Source organism: Bos javanicus, chromosome 11 (assembly GCF_032452875.1).
Source record: "Bos javanicus breed banteng chromosome 11, ARS-OSU_banteng_1.0, whole genome shotgun sequence".
In the NCBI taxonomy this organism is placed as follows: domain Eukaryota; kingdom Metazoa; phylum Chordata; class Mammalia; order Artiodactyla; family Bovidae; genus Bos; species Bos javanicus.
In genome coordinates, this window is record NC_083878.1 from 48,020,773 (window position 1) to 48,042,254 (window position 21,482).

At 42.4% G+C, this 21,482-nt stretch overlaps 1 protein-coding gene across 2 annotated transcripts in view; it reads right to left on the bottom strand.

Annotated features, from left to right (window-relative positions):
* Window positions 1-1,676: 1,676 nt before the first annotated feature.
* The window catches only part of RMND5A (required for meiotic nuclear division 5 homolog A), a 60,712-nt gene continuing 40,906 nt past the window's right edge, over window positions 1,677-21,482 (bottom strand). The window contains exons 5-10 of one of the 2 annotated variants that reach the window (XM_061432618.1): window positions 13,266-13,432; window positions 12,287-12,452; window positions 9,632-9,734; window positions 6,992-7,146; window positions 6,060-6,147; window positions 1,677-4,996 (exon numbers count right to left, since the gene is read on the bottom strand). In XM_061432618.1, the coding sequence (XP_061288602.1) occupies window positions 6,084-6,147; window positions 6,992-7,146; window positions 9,632-9,734; window positions 12,287-12,452; window positions 13,266-13,432 (655 nt within the window). In that variant the 3' untranslated portion in view covers window positions 1,677-4,996; window positions 6,060-6,083. Of the gene's footprint in view, window positions 6,148-6,991; window positions 7,147-9,631; window positions 9,735-12,286; window positions 12,453-13,265; window positions 13,433-21,482 lie in introns of both variants that reach the window. The other variant, XM_061432619.1, reaches the window with a different exon arrangement.

Sequence of the window (21,482 nt, forward strand, 5' to 3'; positions counted from 1 at the left end):
TTAGAAGACTGAGCGACTAACAATCAATCAGTACTTTATAACGGGCTTCCCAGGTGGCACTAGTGGTAAAGACCCCACCTGTCAATGCAGGAGATGTAAGAGACGCAGTTTTGATCCCTGAGTTTGGAAGATCCCCTGGTTGAGGGTATAGCAACCCACACAAGTAATCTTGCCTGGGGAATCCCATGGACAGAGAAGCCTGGTGGGTTACAGTCCCTGGGGTCAAAAAGAGCTGGGCATGACTGAAGCAACTTAGCATGCATGCACATACAACAGATTAGTGACCAGAGACATAGTAATACGTCTTTGGTTATTGTTGTTCTGTTGCTAAGTCATGTCCAACTGTTTGTGACCCCATGAACTGCAGCACACCAGGCTTCTGTGTCCATCATTATCTCCCCAAGTTTGCTTTTGTTATCCAAACGTTATTCACTGGAGACATTTCAATATTCACTTACATAGCAAATTGCCGGCCAGTTTGTTAGTTTCTGCAAAAACTCCCAGGTCAATGAGACAAAATAAGGGAGCATCCAGGGAACTCATCGTGAAGAAAGTTTTCTCAGGAGCACACAGATGCGGATTCAGTAGGTCTGGGCTGAGGTCTGAAATTCTGCATTTCTAAAAGCTCTCAGGTGATGCTGCTGCTCTTATTTACTTGCTAAATTGTGTCCGACTCTTTGCCACCCCATGGACTGTAGCCCGCCAGGCTCCGTCCATGGGATTTTGCAAGCAAGAAAACTGGGAGTGGTTGCCATTTCCTCCTGCAGGGGAACTTCCGGATTCAGGGATTGAACTCATGTCTCCTGCACTGGCTCCTTCTTTACCGCTGAGCCAGCAGGGAAAGCTGCACTTTGAATCTAGAGAAACCCCAAATGCTGCAGGGCTAGGTGGCAATGCCAGGCTTCATCTATACCTCCTGGACCTCCTAGCTCCAGATGCTACTGGGTGTGGGATTCATCAGAAAATATCTGATGAGAATGAGTCTTTCTCTCTCAGAAAATACAGAAGCAGCACAAAAGATTCTGGGTCTCTACCACCTCAGGGTGTCATGGAGGAAGACAGACAATGCGTCCTCTGTTCCTCCTTGGCAAAGCTGGGTGTAGACACCCTCCCCCACCAGCAGCTGTTTCTGGGTGCATCTTCCCACTGTCTGCTTGGTCAGGGGGTCCCAGGCACCCACACGATGAGCATGAGGGGCAGGAACCTATAATTATCAACCCAATCCCCCTTCTCTAGAAGTTGGGGACGGTGCCCAGCCAACACCTCCTCTCACACTGCTGGTAGCAACAGGAAAAGGATGAGATGGTGACAAAGATATTTTCTTAAACTGTTTACATGCAGACCCTCAGCAGAGGCAGACAGCAATGCTCTCTCACCTCCATGCTCCCTCCCTCCCTCCTGCCTCTGGCACCTGTCACATTTATACAGACTGGTTCCACAAAACACTTTTCAAATGTGCATTTCTTTAATTTTGAAAAATATACACAGGAGAAGCCATGTGTTTTACATAGGAATACACACATTAACAAAGCATTTCTTATAGTTTCCCAAAACTCTATTATATGTCTGAAATTTATAAATTAAATATATCAGAACCTTTTAAGTTAAAATGAGATCCCTGAAACTACCAGATACGCTCGACTTTTTCTCAAAATCAAATGAACAGAGAATGTGAATATGGTTCGTGTTAAATAAGGTTTATTGTTAGCTTTATTGCCTATAGTCTATAAGATGCAACTTTATTGTGCCTTTGCAAACAGAATACATTTCTTAAAAAAAAAATGATCAAAATTTTCCATACATATAGCTCTATATGATAGATTACAGTGCAACACTATTGTTACATAATTATAGAAATACTATAGAACCCAAGAGCACAGGGTAAGCAAAAGAAATGCAATCCTGAGCCATCTGAAAAAGATGATCTGATAAATCTTTTTAAGTGTAGGTTTAGAAAACATGGAGGAGGGGAAAAAAATACATGCACACTGCAGTCAGGAGCAAAATACATTAAATACCTGTTCAGCGAGACACAGGTGGGGGCAAATGGTGAACTTCAGACACATGCACACTCACTCATTCTCCCGTTTCTTCTCCTGCTACCCTCCCATCCCCGACACATTCACTCCCACCCCTTCCCAAAAGAAAAACATCAGGCACTAAGTCCTAGTGAACCCCACATCTGCCTTGCTGGAGAACATTAAGTGACTGCTAAAATAAGAGTGTAGGTCATCACCCATAACATCAAACAAAGCATGTGCTATAAGCCAATTCCAGCTGTTTCTGCCTCTTTGGAAGTAAATGAAGCATATGCTCACTACAGTTTAAAACTGTAGAGGGAAATGTCTTGAAAACGACACAGTTTTCTCTCCGTATGTCTTGAAGTAAAATCAACAGCAGAAAAACCTGCCCTAAAACTAATTGCCTCATCTGCAATTAAAATACATTTGTCATTCTATTTTTGGTATCTATTCCATTCTCCTTCAATAAGCACAGTTTGTGAAGTTTGTACCTGTTTATGGTAAACACCACTGTGCCGCAAAACGCCTGCCCTCACTGGACGGCCTTACAAAGCACCAAATCTTCTGCGTGTTCTTTGCTAATAACATTCCCTCAAGACCACAGCATTCTAGTGTTCCCAAAGATGATGCAAGTAGAGATAAGTAATGAAAGGTATTTGGTTTGTGTCTTCACCTTACACAGCCTAGCGATGAAGTTAACCAAACATGCCTCCATGCCTTCCCTGAAATTAACCTGAGTCAGCTGACTAAGCAGACTGGCCAGCCTGTCAATCCACTTAATCAGAGATTGAGCTGGAAAACCGGAGGGTTAATGTCTACCAGCAGCTTGCCTTGTGCAGATAAACCAAGAGTTCTTGGTTTTTGCAAAATCTACTGTCCCAGAGGGTGAAATCACCGAGGTGGAAAATAACTCACAGCATACAATATACTGAACTTAAACTGCATAACCCGTGGGACTACTTGGAGAGAAAAAAAAGGATCTTCATTCCCCACATAATGAGATGTGGGTTTTAGTGTGTCCGTATACATCAGCTGCTACAGAAAAATCAGTAAGATTTGCTTCATCACTTTCTTAGGTTCAATCAAATGCTCATACACTCACAAGATACTCATACATCCTATGAATGAGGTGGCTCTTCTCTTCAAAATTTTAAAAATCAAGAGGCACCAATACCCGTTCATTTATGTATTAGAAGTATCATAAAATCACCACTAAAATGACAGAAATGGCATCAGTGATGACTGCACAAAGGAGAAAAAAGATCAAAAGACAACTTTTGCCACCGCACTTGAGTGTGTACTTGAAAGCACAGTGGCTCTAAATCAGAATGTAAGGATCTGATAAGGTTTTATTGGTTTAGCATAGTTCCATGGCCTCTGTCGGAGCCTGGGAAATGGAAATAGTTTCCAAGAGATTTAAGAAATCACTCAGATTCTGTTTTAAATGCACACTGTTATCATTAATCTGACTGTAAAAACCTTGGCTCTATCACAACCTTTTTCAAGAGAAAGCAGAGTGCAATGACTGCACTGACAGTCTCAGTGACGACCTGGTCCTGACACCATTGGGGAAGGTGTTTCTAGAGTTGAAAGGGCAGCATGCTGCATTTCCGTATCTTTGGTTAAGCTCTGGTCTCTTCAAATCCACCTCTTTCCTTCACATTTAGTCACCAGTGAATTTTAAGTCCGTATGTTTAATTATAGAAGGACACAAGACATCATTTGCATGTTAAATTATCAGATCAACAGTTTCAAATTTTTGGCCCTAACCCTGCCCAGTGGGAACCACAAGGACCCTGCATGGGCAAATGCAAAATCAGATGCTTCCATTAAAGCATATTCTAAAGTTTCACGAGCTGCACAGCAAACTGTCAATGGGGCTGCCAACACTGCGAGAGGGACAAAGCAGAGCTTTTTCTGGCTTCTCTTCTTGAAAGGGGCCTAAGCCAGCTGCTGTGGGGTCTGGCTGTCAAAAACACAAACCACTGGCCTCCAGAGCAATGTCAGTAATGTAGGAACCTTACACAAAGCCTCAATATTGTGTGGGTGTTCGAGGTGGAAAGGTGAGAATAAGTTGTAACTAAAACTAAATCTGGCCTAGTGAGCAAAAGGTAAAAAAAAAAATAAAAATAAAAAAGACACTCTGGGTTTAACTGAAAGAAAAAAGATAAATCACTTTTACATCCTCGGCCCAAGTGTTGCCTGGAGTTCTCTACCTTCTCCTGGAGTCCGAGGAGCTACTCTCCGCTCTCTTCCTTCACTGCTTTACCAGACAGAGGGTTCCAACAGGCGAGCTGTGGAGTTGAGCCGGAAGTTGGCCAAAGCAGGAAGTCGGGCAAAGCGAGCACTGAGCAGGCCAATCAAGTCCTGGCTCAGCCCCGCAGCATACAGTAACAACCCTCACCGTCAGCCTGACCACACACAGCAACCAAGCAGTCCCCTTCATTTACAAACAGATCCCAGCTCTCCCTGGTAAACATTTCAGGATGAACCATCCAGGCTGGTATATATGACAGCAAATGCTGCCAGTTTCCAATAACTGAGCACCAAATCCGGTATCACCCTCCTCCCCGCCCGCGCAAACGAAGTCAGTCTACAGTTTAAAATGTGAAGCGTCACGTTTCTCTTTGCTTCCGTGTCGTCTCCTTTCTTCATTTTCTCGTGGAAGTTTTCCTATATTGATAGTCAGTTCTGAGTCAGATGATATAGAGTTGCAAAGTATTTGGTGATTTCCATATGACATTCTCAAAATGAAGTAATTTCATGGGTTTAAGTCAGAATTGCGTCCACAGACGTCTTTTCCTTGTAGTTCATCATACAGAGAAAGACTCTCACGCATGGCTATTTCCGGACAGTGCATTAAATGAAGATACCTCACAAGAGAAACGATCATTATCTGTATCCATCAGAATAATATACAGATTCACAGTCAATGAGATGATACGTTTTGCAGAAGAGAGGCATTGAACAGGATGCTATTCAAATACAAAAAAAAACAGCAATAAACATTCTGTGCTACAGAAAATTTGCTAACTTCTAACTTTAAGGACTGAAAGTGATGAGTCTGATAACTGCATCTGAGGACTGGAACATGCTTCTTCCCTTCCAGATACACAATGTTTGATGCTGGTGCACATGTATATATATATGTACACACACATGCACAACACTGTGTCTGCAATGATATACAAATGCAATATACACAGCCAAGTCCTGAAGGCAGATTTCAGAGAAGAGGGCTACCAAGACCAAGAGAGCAAATGTCAACTTAACACTTCTAACATTAAAATTCTGTTTTATTGAACACACTCTTAAAACAAGCATCTCTTGGCAATAAAAGCAAAGAAACAATAGTACTGCTTCCACTGTGTTCTAGTGGAAGACTGGTCACGCCGACCTGCTAATAAATTCATTATGGAATTTTGCAACAGGCAGCCTGCTGGGGCCACCAGCAGAGCTCAGGTGCAGGTCTGCTGACTTCTCAGTGAGAGCTGGAGCAGAGGAAAATATCAGAAAGCAAATTCGCAATTTATCACAGCTTTCTTCCTTAAGCAAAACAAAAACAAAACCCTGCAGATGAGTTTCATAACCACAATTCAGTTTATCAAACTTTTTTTCTGAAGGATTTTCATTGAATTATGTTACATAACAGGAAATAAAACTTCTTCACAAACATTCTCAAGGCTTACAGTTATCAGGAGAATGACAAAAGTAAAAGCAGGAGAACTATTAAACACATGGCAGGAAGGTAAATTTCTGTTTCTGCTCTTAAAAAGTAAAAAAATCACCATATAATTAAGTACAAAAACCTGCATTGAATGACAACTGCTGGTGTATTTACTTGATCAGAAATGAAGACCAAGAGTATAATAAAGCCCTATGATAATATCCAACTGGAGCACTCCCCACTGTGTGTACACACTAAGATGTTGGCAAAGTTTCTGGAGCGTTAGCTTATAGAAACATGGGAGTCCTTGGTTAGCTGCATTAAATGGAACGTTCTCTTCTGAAATGCACCCTCGATTCAGTTTCACTTACAAATTGCAAACTAACGTTATTTCTTCAGAAAAATATTTGTTTGGCATCTCCTGGACTTTGTTCCATTGGACAATATGGACATTTTAATCTAAAGACAAGAAAGAAAACATTGAATCAAGAAACAGGATCAGCACTGAGCAGTCAATTTTTATCTAGTTACAGAGTATCTTGTAACAATCACACTCACAGATATGCTTGTTTGTGCACATAACTGTGCTCTCCCTGAATAGAACAGCCATGCTTTGAAGAGTTAAAAATAAACACCATCCAAACCAGACCCTAAATTGCAAGGCTCTTCTTCAGTGGCAATCAGTGAAAAGTATTTTGAAAACAAAGACAACTGTTGTGAAAATTGCTTTTGGGGTTTCAGAAGCAAATTCAATTTTTTTTTTCCTCCAAGGTTTAGCTTGCACCTATCTCAGAATGACTTTCAGATGTACTGGTGTCACAATCCACATACGTGCAGCAAAACTGATGCCAGCTGCTAGGCCTACACGGCACGCAGCCAATCCAGAGTGGCCTACATGCACGTAGTGGCACACGACATGCTGTCGTGGCATCAGAAACCAGCATGGTCTGAACCAAGTTGCCATCCACCTGCACTCAGCTGCTGAGAAGGACACAAACAGCTTCAGGGCCTTTTCTTCAAAGAAAAGGCTTCACTGTAAAGGGTCTGAAATGAACTCCAATGAGAAATTCTTTAGCTGCCTATGCTAGAAATAGAGTTTCGAAACTGTTTTTTTAAATCTAATTAATAAATTCTTGAACAAATTTCTCAGTCTTTAGATTGAGAAAAGATCACATACCACGCACTAAATAAGTAAATCTATATATTTCTAAACTCTAGCTATGTTTACTTATCCTTATTATTTATTGTCCCAACAAGTTCCACATATATATATTACTAACATTTAAAAAGTCAAGACACTTACTTGCTACCATTAAACATTTTATTCAGGGCATCTCTTGATATAATATGACCACAGACCAATTTCATGGGTGGATTGTTATCTGTTGTTTGCTGACGAAGAATAGGACAGGCAAATATTGAGTGATACCAGCACTTTTTACCAAGGTCCACTTCAATCTGTTTTTAAAAAGGTAAAGGACTCAAGTTATACTTCAGGAAACCATCCACATGCCAGTATGCACTCTGCAGCAAAGAACATTCATCAAACCTGCTCATACGAAGGTAACTTTTTACAGCACCCTTCTAAACTAACTCAAAGATGGACAGTCTTAGGGACTCAAAGCTTTACCTCATCATTCTAAATCAACCTTCAAAATTATTTATAACACGATATAGCAAACCAAATTCTAATGCCTGAAAGCAAAGGTCAAAGGCAAGGCAATACTCTGGAAGTCAAACACTCTTAACACTCTGAAACGTTTCCTTGGAAAGCCCCTTCCAGACCTGGATCACCCTGGAGAGCCAGGGCAGAAAGTACACACTTCTCAGATTTACAAGTGCTGGCAGTCAACTTTCTGCTGAGTCCAATCAACTCTCTGCTGAGTCCCTCTTCAAGACTGCCCTCACCTGAAGGACTCATCAAGATGTACGAAAGAGACACCAAGGGACTTCCCTGGCAGTCCAGTGTTTAGAGCTCGTGCCTCCACTGCCAGGGCAGGGGTTTGATCCTTGGTCAGTGAACTAAGATCCCACACGCTGCATGGCATGGCCAAATAAATAAACTCACCAGAAATGCTGATGGTTTTCACAACACACTGATACAATTCAGTGTGCTAATTCATTAAAGGCAGACTAAATATTGCTTATTGCTGTGTGGGCTTTAGATCTGGGTTTCCCGTGTTTTGTATGCAACTTCCAGAGAAACCACCTGAAACAAGGGCTTCAAACTAAATTTCAGCCGGAGAGTTCACACCCCATCCATCTGCGCCCACAGCACTCTACCGGCTCGCTCTCTCTGCAGTGAGCAGAACAAAAGCTATGAGATCGCCGTAGCATAGTGGTTAGCATGGGACAGAGGCTTCATAAACAGCAGTTCTTTCTGTTTTCTCTTCTTCTAAATCTCAAATGGCTATCAACAGAAAAGTCTATATTGCCCAGATTCTTCCAAGAAAGTTGGCAGAGTGTAACAATGATCCCGAGATAAAATAACCAGATCATTCTCCCCAACCCCCAACTGCTTTATTTTGACACACAGGCGCCGGGTGAATTCAGATTTCGGTGCGCTCTGTTCTAGGGTGCAAGCGCCAGACACTGACAATACAACTGGGAAAGTGCCAGGTTCTTGGAGGCACCTGCCTCAGCAAAGCGAGGGGAGGCTCGAGTTCTTCTCACTCGTTTCAACGAGCAGCTGCCACGCGGGGCACTGCTTGTGTCCTGACCACACTCAGGACTGGGCGTGCACCTGTGCCTTTCATCAGAACTGGTCTCTGAGAAGTGGGGCAACCAACTGACAGTTATCAGCTGGAATTACAAGGGAACTGCAGATAAACCTGCACACAGAGGTGGTAGGAGAAAAGCGAAAAGCTAAATACATATTTTTGGCCTTTGGGATCCGTGACCAGGTCAGGCAGGAATGAGAATTCCTGTCAAAGATCCAGTGCCTACTGTCAGAGGCCTGGTGGAAAAACACAAACACACACACACACACACACACACGATGACCTATGTTATGCTTCCATGTCATAACTCCTATGGCAACAAAACCTAACTACCTACTGTGTGTTCCATATTATTCTAAGCATTCCTCTGTTATCTCTATCTAGCCTTTAACAGCCCCATAAATAGAAGGATGGTCCCATTTTAGAGATGGACAAACTACCACTCTGAGGAGAGAGAGAGCTGGCAAGTGACTCGAGTAGATGCTGACCTTCCAGACACCCTGAAAGGTAGTACAGGGTGGAGCACAGGAGTGAGGCACTCTGTGCTCCAGGAAAACTGGTGCAACACGTCTTCAGATAGTCAAGTATTTTCAGAAACTGATATTCTGAGCCCAATCCTTGAATCTCCTCATATCTATCTAAGGTGCTGTCTCCTAGGCTGTGGTCCTCATTCTGTCTCCAATAAAACTTAACTCACAACTCTCATACATTTTTTTTGAAGTCAACAGCACTTAGAACACCACTCATGCCTCAGTATATCCACCCTTCCCCCTTCTGACCTATTCCTTCACTAGCTGTCGCTGCTGCTGTAAATCAAAATGGTAAGAAAACTCCAATGCCTCCAAAATGTACCTACGGCTCAGATAGTAAAGAATCTGCCTGCAATACAGGAGACTAGGATTCGAACTCTGGGTGGGGAAGATCCCCCAGAGAAGGGAATGGCAACCCTCTCCAGTATTCTTGCCTGGAGAATTCCACAGACAGAGGAGCTTGGCAGGCTACAGTCCACGGAGTCACAAAGAGTCAGACACGACTGAGTGGCTAACACTACTACCTACCCTGCTTTTACTGTTTAATCATGTCTCCGTACAGATAAAAGAATCCCTGTCAAATGGCTACAATAAAATTTCCTGATTAAAAGGCAAAATAAGCATTTAAAACCCATCGCATCCACGTTCTTCTCTTGATGGGAGAGGTAATAACCAATAGGAAATGGCACTCACAGGTAATTCATCTTTCTGGTTCCAAACGCCAGTACACTGCCTCTGTTCGATCACAGCTTTGATGTTAATTAAAGCTGGCAGCGCCACACAACCTGCTGAGAAACTGGAGGGCAGAAAAGGAAATGTTAAAGCCAGACCAGGTGGCAGAAAGCTTGGTCCCAGGCAACACCAATTCCTCCAGCCTGCATGCTGTGTGCAGAGGGTCCCACTGGATCCTAGGTATGATAAAGCCATCTGTTTTGCTGAAGTAGTGTGTGCGCACATACATGTGTGCACATGTCCACACATGCACATTCTTTTTTTTCTTTCAAGCGTAGGAGAAGGAGAGTGGATTTCTTTGCCAGGCAAAGGGGAAACACCAGGCTAGTGCCTCAGGAACTGTGGCCCCCCACACAGAATTCTTAGCATTAATGACACTCTGAAACGTTTCCTTGCACAGCCCCTTCCAGACCTGGATCACCCTGGAGAGCCAGGGCAGAAAGTACACACTTCTCAGATTTATAAGTGCTGGCGGTCAACTTTCTGCTGAGTCCAGTCAACTCTCTGCTGAGTCCCTCTTCAAGACTGCCCTCACCTGAAGGAAGCGACCTGACCAGGGTCACATTCTAAGACAGCTCCGCCTGATCACACAGAAGTTGTCCCAACTGGGATGACCCTACCGGCCACTGCAGCTCCAGAGTGCCACAGGGGTGGGCTGAGGCCTCTGGTGACAGAGTTTAGAGTTCAGCCTGATCCTGCTGCTCTCGCTCCCTGCAGGCGGTGATCCCAGTAAACCTCCTGCACGTCTGTCTCCCCCCACTTCAAGTCTGTCCCAGGGAACCCGACCCTGCAGCCCCACAGCATGTTAAAGTGAACTGCACTGTCTCCTACGTAGGACTCTGACCCCTGTGAACACAGGCTGCCCCGATTCATCTCTGTGTCCCACACAATGCCTGGACAGAGCAGGGATTCAAAACACTAGAGGAATCAAACGAATCGAAGAGCTGCAAGAGTCAGTTCTTGAAACAGGTTCTTAAACCTTTTGATCTCAGGAATGCTTTACAGGCTGAAACATTAAGGATCTCAAAGGGTGTTTGATTTTGTGGGTTCCATCATTATTTATTGTATTACAAAGTAAAATTGGGAAATGTTTAAAATTTAAATGTTGAAAATAATAAATATATTACATGTGATAGATAACACTCTCACAAAAAATAACTATATTTCCAAGCCAAAAATAACCTTGTGAGAAGAGCAGCACTGTTCTCTGTTTTTGCATATCTTTCTAACCTCCAGTTTAACAGAAGACAACTGGATTCTTATACCCTCCTCTGCATTGTCTGTTGCAATGTATTCTTTCCGTTGAAGTGGAAAAAAAATCCAGTCTCACACAGATATGTAGCACTTTAATTGCCTTTTCATATAATTGTGGATCTTCTTCTTTAATGTCTCACTGAAACACCACAAAGTAGCAGTGTGTTAAAAAGGTGAGCTGCAAAGTGGAATCTGAATCCTTGCTGTTACGTCGAGTATTTTTTGTACTCTGCTCTACTAAAACCCAGTGGTCTTGAACTCTGAATGAATCCTTGACTCATGCGTGATTTTGTAAGATCATACTGCTCTTCTAAGAGCTAGCACGTTTTATTATACATCGAAAAATTAAAATTATTATCACCACCAATTTCATCAGAAATGTCTTTAAGCACTGGGAAGCTGTCAAGCTCACAGTGCTGGGTTCAAGTTTCCCCAAATTTCTATTTTAGCTTAAAAATTCCATCACTGTGGCAAAAGACACCACCAGTTGCTTTCCCTGACATGAGAGGCCTACTTCATTCATCTGAATAGATGTCTGCCAAAAGGCTGAGTGTGAGTAACTGTAGTGTTTCAGTGGATTTTCAAGTAAAAACTGTGTTCCAGGAAAAAGCAACTAGTCCTTTAGCTCATAATTCAAACATGGAGTTTACTGAACCCACCATGCGAACAAAGTGGGAAAGGCTCTCAGAGACCCCCAAAGGATCACAGACTCAAAGGATCACACTCTGCTAACTGCTCCTCTAAAACTGTCGCCAAGTGTGATGATCTCCTGAAATACCAACTATACTCTTCTTGAGAAAGACAAACGTTCTCTCAGCTTTAAACATCAAGAACCAGACCACAAATTAAGCAGAACTGATCAATGTGATGAACGTTTCAAAAAGAGACAGGACACGTATATACAATAGAATAGTACTCAGCTATTAAAAAGCACAAAATTGTGCTATCTGCAGAGACACGGATGGACCTAAAGACTGTCACACAGAGTGAATTAAGTCAGAAAAACAAATATTGTATATATAATGTATGATATATATAATGTATATTATTTATATATATTATATATAATTTGTAACATATATATGTAATTATATATAATATATACTATGTATATAACGTACACATGTGGAATCTAGAAAAATGGTAGAGATGAGCTTATCTGCAAAGTATTTCCAAATAAGAGTCACAGGTGTAGAGACCAAACTTATGGATAAGGGGGATAAGGGGGGCAGTGGGGGATGGGATGGACTGGGATCAACATATACATGCTACTACGTAAAAATAGTTAACAAACGAGAACCAACTATAGCGCACAGCGAACCCTCAAAAATAAACAAAAACTAGACCGGACAGTGTGCATACCTGACACTGAGTGGGGACTCCACGGAGAGCCCCAGGAGGGCACAGGCATCCCGGGTGAAGATGTCACAGATGTCAGCCCACTGGTTTGCGTCAAGCAGGTGAACATACGGTGAGTTCTCAATCCCTTGTCTCAGGTACACGAGGCTCCCCATCAAGACCTGAATGTCTAAACAGAAGCAGCAGCAATTTGGAGGTGTGGATGCTCACACTTGAAACAAGAGTTTGCAAGTTATACACTGAAAAAGGCAAGAATTTCCTCAGTGGACACAGCATAAAAATAACTTATTAACAATGTCTTTTAAAATTCTGGTCCTTAAGCTTGCTGTCTTTTAAAGAAGCAGCGCAGAGGAAAACAAGAAAAGGAAAGCACTAAATATTGAATGTATAATTATTTTATTCTTACAGCACAGTGTGATTACCATTATCTGGAGGAGTAACCACTGTGTCGTAAGTGGGGCCATTACCATCTTTGGCTGTGAAACCAGCCAGCCCCACACTGATCCCTGGGGCTCAGTGCTGCCACCCTGGTGCGCCTTCAGACGTCTGGCTGTGTGACAACAGCAGCACAGGAGGTGGCGGGGCGAGCGGTGGAGCAAGAACACACCTTATTTCCTCTTAGTTTAACAGCATCCTCCAAAATGTAAGGTTTCTTTCTGGCTTTTCAATTAAGAGACTTTCTGTTTTTAAGCCTTGCCTCATGGCTTGTAGAATCTTAGTTTCCCAACTAGGATTGAACCTGGGGCCCTTGGCAGTGAGAGCACAGAGTCCTAACCACTGGACTTTCGGGGAATTCCCTCAATCAAGAGGCTTTAGTATTTTACTTCTGTTCTAGAGCCAGTCAAGAGCTTTTTAATTAAGTGATTATCATCTACAATTGTTTCAGTTTCTTAGCAAATACATGTTACATCTACTTAAGACAAATTCCAGTGGCAGCTTTAGCCCTGTTTCAACCATTAAAACCCTCAGACTCTAGACTCACCTTTTTGATGATTTAGAGCAAATGGCTGAAAATTTTTAGCATACTGCAATGCCTCTCGCTGATTTGTAGTTCCACCCATTAACAAGCTAATAAAATAGAGTCTGTGTAGCTTAAATTCCAAGGAGCTGTTTTGGGCTATGAGCATTTCTCGGTTTGATACTGCCCATCTGAAGAAAAAGCAAAAAATGATTCAACAGTAATAAAAAGCACAGGCATGTATGTTAAAAGTGGTTTGAAACCTAACAACAGAAGTGTGTTTAGTCTGCCATCTTGTGGAAGTTGGTGGTAACATCAACCCTTAGGACCAGAGGCTTTGTAAAGAAAATAAACTATACCAAAAGATGCTCTGCAGCCAGTCAAAGAAAGAAAAACATTAAATTAGATGACAATTACTATTTAATAAGGTTTTACATCAAGACAAGATCGATTCTGACATATTTGGAACTGTACAAGGCCACACGTTGAAGCTGACGTCACTCATGAGATTCACTACCGGCTGCCTAGATCCACTACTCGTCCTGTTAAAACTGTTATGTTTATAAATGTATCAGAAGATTCTGAAGGAGAATCATCTATGTTTAAATTTTCAATGAAAAGGAAACCCAAAAAAGAGGGGATATGTGTATACATATAGTTGGTTCACTTTGCTGAACAGCAGAAACTAACACGACATTGCACTGCTGCAAGATTCTGTGCTACTTGCTTTTAGATTAAAAATAGTAAACATAGGTATTTACCCTCAAGATGCTTTTGATCTAATCAGGCAGATAAAGCTATAAAAATACCATGTAGTGTGTTCAGTGCCAGAAAGGTCTGTACCAACACTGCTAATAAGAGAAGGAACAATATAGCAGTTCTGAATGATCCAAAGTTCAGTGACATCGGCCTCTGAAGTACAAAAAGTTGGAATTACTATCTTGAGCCGGGACTACCAGTTAAAGGTGAGCACTAAAGCAGAAAAGTCTATCAGCCAGCTGTTAAAATCAAATTTGCAAGCAAGTGGTAAGAAACACTGCTTTATTTCTCTAAACATATTGACATGTAGAAGATGTCAAGTATCACATTCTTCTCTAATCTGATCTTCAGTTAGACATTCCCCATTTAACCCAATTCACCAAGGACCCTCAGAATCTAAACTGAGCTACTCTACTATTGAGTTGGCCAATATGTTTGTTCGGGTGTTTCCATTAAGATGCTACGGAAATCTCAAATGAACTTATGGGTCAACCCAATACGAGAGTAAAATGTTTCAAGTTACTTGTAATGAATCAGTTGACTGGCATTAGACTTCACAGACAGCACTTTCACTGGATCCTGTATGTGTGCTTGTTGCTCAGTCACGTCCGACTCTCTTCGACCTACTGGACTATAGCCCTCCAGACTCCTCTGTCCATGGGATTTCCCAGGTAAGAATACTGGAGTGAGTAGCCATCCCTTTCTCCAGAGCATCTTCCCCACCCAGGGATGGAATCCAGGTCTCCTGCATTGCAGGAAGATTCTTTACGTCTGAGCCACCAGAGAAGCCCTCACTGGATCCTATCCTTCCCCAAAGGACTGCAAATCCATATATCAATACTCTAATCAATCTGCTGATGCAGCCGCATCTTAGAGTCTAATCATGAAGCTCCTCTGACCTCAAAATCAAAGTAATTTTTAAAAATAGTAATCACTTGGATCTTGGAAATATTTACTTAAATTTAAGTAAGCCTTGGATCCTTAACTGGCACTAAGGTTAATGCAGTCCAATTGTAACACCAAGGCAGATTCTTAACCACCAGACCACCAGGGAAGTCCCCAGAATGGCAAGGTTTTATGGGTTTTTGTTTGTTTGTTTTTACAGTCTTCAATCCAAAGTAGAAGTAAATGCTCCATCATTTAAACCACAAGCAGCTTTCTGTTCCTAGTGCAACTTACATTAAAAGGTGTTGAAGCAACTTCAACTTGGTTTTTACATTCATAGGACTTTAATATTTATTTATTTGGCTGTACCGGATCTTAGTTGTGGCATGCAGGATCTTTAGTTGCTGGATGTGGGATCAAGTGCCCTGACCAGGGATTGAACCCAGGTCCCTTGCACTGGAAGCATGGAATATTAGCCACTGCACCACCAGGGAAGTCCCCATAGGACTTTTCAATATGCCTCATACCACAGCTTCCTGTAAGTCTAGCTCTCATCCCAGCTTTCCCTTGCTGTCATCATTTTCAAATCATCCTCAATGCATTCAATTTCACCTCTAGTAATTCATCTTTGTTGTCCAAGCCTGTCTTTCAATGATCCCTTTCTGTAATATGTCACGTGGGCTTATTACCAGGAGGTGAGGAGGCAATAGAGCCACACACTTGCTGTCTGAGGGTGAACTGAGTAACAGATATGCTGTGACCAAGCACCAAGAGACTAAAGAGCAGTGACGTGACTGGCCGTGACCATGCTGCACATCTGTTATTTATGTTGTGATCCACGACTGAAAAGCTGGCAGAGAAGTTTGTATTTTATGTACCTACTCACAATATACCATGGTGACTGAAATCTGAACGGTGTTGCTGAGGAACTGGTGTTATCTCACTAAACTGTGAAATTTGGGCATACTGGGAATTGTGCAGTAAGAATTGCCCATAGGTTCGGTAGAGAAAAGAAACAGGAGAGGAAAAAAAATAAGGATTTCGGAGGCAAGAGGTTACTTCGGAGGCAAGAGGTTACTTTATAAAGACAAAGATGGCCCGGAGTGGTACAAAGAACAAAGAAGTTTGAGGAACCGGGTCTACCACCACTGAGGTCTCTGCCCCATCCATTCTTCTTTCTGGGAGGAGGGGAGGCTGAAAACCCAGAAGGCAGGTTATGCAACATAGGGAAGGAGAAAACACAGTGGCGGGCCAATAGGGTGAGCTGGAGGCATTTGTGATGTGGTGTGAAGAATCAAAGGAAGAAATTAAGAGGGCTGCTGAGAACAGAATGGAGGTGGAGAGAAGTGCACGCCAAGAAAAACATGCAAACATATTCAGACAACCTGATGCAGCAACCTGCATCACCATCAGCAGCACCGTGTTTAGGTGGAGCAGAGCTGGTCTGGCAAGAACGCTTGTTCCTTCCATGAAATGAGGAGCCACGGTCCCTTCTCCCAGTGTAGGGAGCAGTTGTATTTTTACAAAAGTACAATGGAACAAACTGAGTAGCTGAGAACAGAATTGAAAAATTCAAGGCCCAGGCTCAATTACTACATTTTCTGTAAGTTTCCTAATAATCTCTTCATCCACTGAACTCTAGATGTTTTTTATTCGAACCTCTCACAATCCACTTAGGAGGATGGTCTCTTAAGGCGGGAGTTCTGCCTTGCTCAGCTCGGCACCCCCTACTTTGAAGGGGCACAAGATACAGCAGGTCAGTAGAGCCATATGTCGTTGTTAGTTGCTAAGTCATGTCCGGCTCTTTGCGACCCATGGACTATAGCCTGCCAGGCTCCTCTGTCCATGGGATTTCCCAGGCAAGACTACTGGAGTGGGTTGCCATTTCCTTCTCCAAACATGCATGGATTTAAATGCTGGCTCCGTGGTGTGAATCGTGGTGATCTGTTACTTAATGCACTCACATCCGTTTCCTTACTATAAAATGGGGGCAACTCATAGTGTTATGAGCATTAAATGACGGGGCAGGTTAAAGCAGTGAGCCCAGAGACTGGCACAAATCGACAATCATCAGCTACTTAATATGTGTTTACTGAATAGATAAGCATAATATTCTCTAAAATCATTAATTAAAAAGTGACAATCTAAAAGTTACTTGGGCACTTCTATATAATACTCAGTGTTACTTTGATTTTTCTAAAAACAACTCTCTGGGAATCAGCATGTATCAGCTAACTCCCTTCAAAAATTTTTGAAGTTTTCTCCACTAGAAGTTCACACTGAATATGTGGGTGTTTGATTCACTGAGCAGGAGTAAGGGGTAGAAGGGAGTCACCACCTTAATTAACCTGAAAATCATCAAATCCAAAAACAATGAAGCACATGAAACTACAAGAGCACAAAACTACAATCGGCACCAAAAACTACTTGTCCACACAGCTCCGGAGACACACCACAAAAGACAAAAAAACAGTTAATAAAGGAATGGGGTGCTGTATTCTGGTTCATGGCACTTCTGGCAGAAGATTTCTGATCTTTCATTTTTTAAAACACTAACACCCACTACACTATAACCAGTTCCCTGGTGGCTCAGATGGTAAAGAATCTGCCTGCAACGCAGGAGACTGGGGTTTGATCCCTGGGTCAGGAAGACCCCCGGGAAAAGGGAATGGCTACCCACTCCGGTATTCTTTCCAGGAGAATTCTATGGACAGAGGAGCGCAAAGAGTCGGACACGACTGAGCAACTAACGTTAACACACAAATACACACACGCACACACACTATGAGCAGCAAGGTAAATGTCAACATTCAGGTAAATTATTAGCTTTACTGTAGTTTCTAAAAAAAAAAAAAAATCTGCTTCCAAATCTCCCAGTGTTCACCACAAGAGCACCGCCCGCTGTGGAACCATTCCGGGTTTAGAGAAACACTGCAAACCAAACAAAATGACACCCAGTAAGGTCACCTATGTCACAGTTCTGGTTCACTGTAGCGCTAATAAGGAGACCTTCTGGGCCTCGTTCATAAAAAGACCCCAAAACAACACCACTTACTTAGGTGATGAAGTCAGAGGCAACCCACGTCCACACAATTATCATACAGAAACGGGAAGTGTTCGTTATCTTCACTGTCAGGCCTCCAAAGGGACTTGGCCCATTATTCGTTCCATGTTTAGCATTTCCTTATTATTCCAAAAATAATTAAAACAAGATTCCACCTTCAAGCTAGCTGTTCTTTTCCAGGACTAACTGACAGCACTGGTCTGCTTCCCTCTCTCCTCCCACCATCCTGCCGGCCTGGGTTGGTTTCTGTTTCTGGTTGGTGTTGTTCAGCTGCTAAGTTGTCTCTGACTCTTTCCAACTCCATGGGCTGCAGCATGCCAGGCTTCCTTGTCCCTCACCATCTCCCCGAGTTTGCTCACACTCATGTCCACTGAGCCAGTGATGCCATCCAACCATCTCATCCTCCTGCCCTCAATCTTTCCCAGCATCAGAGTCTTTTCCAATGAAAAATGCCTCTTGCCAGTTCCTATGGCACATTCCACTACGATCTTTCACAGCATTTTTTTTTTCCTTTTGAGCTTTTTATTTTGTACTGGGGTAGAGCTGATTAACAATGCTGTGATAGTTTCAGATGAACAGTGAAAGGAATCAGCCATACATACACATGTATCCATTCTCCCCCAAATCTCCTCCCATCCAGGCTGCCACATAACATTGAGCAGAGTTCCATGTGCTGTACAATAGGTCGTTGTTGGTTATCCATTTTAAATATAGCAGTGCGTACACGTCCATCCCAAACTCGCTAACTATCCCTCCCCTTCAGCAACCATAAGTTCATTCTCTAAGTCTCACAGCATTTTTTAAAAGGTTCAAAAATATCTTCTTTTTCTATCTATGTTGGGGCTATCTTCCTGGGGGTAAAAGCAGAAGGTCAGGGAAATGAGTGGCAGGCATTACTCCACAGGGGTAGACTTGGCTGAATGTTACTGGTGACCAAAATCAAGGGCTTAAAAAATTCAGAGATTGGAAAAAACCAAAGTTCAGCCCAAAACAGTGAGGAACCCTATCATTTTGCTTTAGGATAGCTAAACATTTCGTTTCTGAGGTTACCGGCAAATGGTAACTCCTCAGATATGAGTTGAATCCATCGCTGGAACTACTAACATTTCACTCATCTCAGAGCTGGTGTGAATCTCTGTCCTTCTTATATGCTATTTAAGAAACCACACAAAGGGCAGTGATTCACATCTGAACCTCTTTAAACCACCACATTCACACTTAACTTTTACATGAGGGTCTTAGTCACGCAGAGTGTGGTGGGCATGCCTAACAGATGTCATGTGTGGCCAGCATGTTGGACAGTACAGTTCTACAGACGGGTGATTTTTTTTTAATAAAGTACATATTTAAGTATGTACTTTATTTAAGTATTTATTTATGACATTGCCTTATTTAATGCTAATTTCCCACCACAAAACCAAGTGTTTGATAAGCCTAAATTAATAACACATCAGCATTGTATAAGAACAAATTCCAGAGTCTCCCTTAGCTCCCCTCCTGGCCTAGTTCAGCTCCTTATCCTTTTTAAACACTTCCTCTCAGGGATATTTTATTTCAATTTTCCCTTCTTTTGAAAAGAAAATTCTCAGTTTCTCTGTAGTCATGGTTTGCCCACTTGTTTCCAATAATCCTCAAGTCCTTGGTGACGATGCATCCAGATAAGAGATGGCCATGTCTCTTCTTCCTCCTGAGAAGCACTGACTGTCCTTGCAACTTCATGCAAACTTTGGCCAGACAACAGAAAACGATGTCCTCACACCAGATTTTTTTTTTTTCCCCTTTTGGCCTTTACATTCCATTGACCTTTCTTCTGTCCTATCTTCTTTCCACTGGGCACCTCTTTCCATTTTCAATTATCTTCTTTTTAACAGAGTTGCTCTTTTTCCACTGGATTCAATGCATGGACACAGTGAGTTAAAACTGTATCCCATTCCTCAACTTACCTCTTTGGCCCATTCAGAATTAAAAAGAGCCAGCACTCAGACGATAAAGAATCCACCTGCAACGAAGGGACCCGGGTTCCATCTCTGGATTGGGAAGATCCCCTGGAGAAGGGAATGGCTACCTACTCTAGGATTCCTGCCTGAGAACTCCCATGGACAGAGCAGTCTGGCAGGCTGCAGTCCATGAGGGTGGAAAGAGTCGGAGGTGACTGAGCAACTAAGCATGCACACCCCACTCAACAAAACCAAAAACGAAGAAAACAAAACCAAAAACGCTCAAACTGAGGGGAGACAAACCCAACTTGTTGAAACCTTGATCCCTTTTCTCCAATGGTACAGGCGACACCTATGAGAGCCTTTATTCTGTGGGTCTATGTGGCTATTAAAAGTACCCGAGTCAGCAAGACTGCCACCTGCAGGAAGACGAAACTAATAACAAAACAGACACCAGAAACAGCTTAATCACGGTCACTCTCTTTTCTAGTAGTAGTCAAGGCTCCGTGACCAGACATCCTTGCTGGCTTTTCTAAAACTTTTCTAAAACCTCCATTTTCTAAAACTTTTCTCTGCTTATAAACAGTGTTTTAGTCACTGATACCACAATTTCTCTAACTCCAGCAAGTAATTTCTTCACTTCAAAACCACTGTTCACACACACCTCCAAGAAACCACAATGGCAAGCTCACCTCATACCCCCTGTGGCTTTTACTTCCAGCCTCACCTAATTACTAAGCTTAGAGATGGAGTCCTCTCATATTTCAGAGCTTGCCTGTACTGTTCATGGCCTGTTCGATCTAAAACTCTGCAGTGGTCTAGACTAATGAAATACTCTTTCTTCTGTGAAAAAATTCTAGAACATCCCTCTGTATTATAATCATTCAATTAGTTTTTGTTTCCTTATGGCATTCCCCTGAAGCTTAGCAAACAGAACTTCAAATTCCTCTAAACAAGTGCTATGAGGCCCCTGGGCCTGCTTTGGGTGTTCGAGGAAAAAGAAAATGAGTTTCCAAGTATGCAAGGTTGAAAGTCAAATTCTAGACCGTGGCAAATCCACCAAGGCAATATTTAGGAAGGCAACCATCTGGCTTCCTCTCAAGATAGCACTTTCAAAATGTCAGCAACTGGTACATGTCTACAAGGACAGTTTCTATTTTTCTAATTTTCTCCATCTTGTCATATTAAGTTACTGTTATTCTCCCATCGACTCTAGTTATTTTTGACTTTGCTTCTATCTGCCACATGAAGGAGGAGGTCATGTCTGTTCAAAGTTCTTCTTCAAATTATTCCATCATTTATTGAATGCCTACAATGAAATAAGCACTCTGCGAGGTGCCAAGAGGAACTCAAAAAATAGGGTGATCTGAGTGAGGAGAAAAATCTGCACACAAACTCAGAAATACAGGGGCAGGAACAAAAGAGTATGCAGGATCCTGACTGTATGTATAATTAGTTGTTCTTCGGTCGCTTCTCTCTGCCATATCATCCTTCTTTACCACCTTCTTTCCACTGTCTTTTACTGGTTGCAATTAATAGCTGACAACACTCACCAGACTTCCTTCTCATCTAGTCCTCCCATCTAGTCAACTCAAG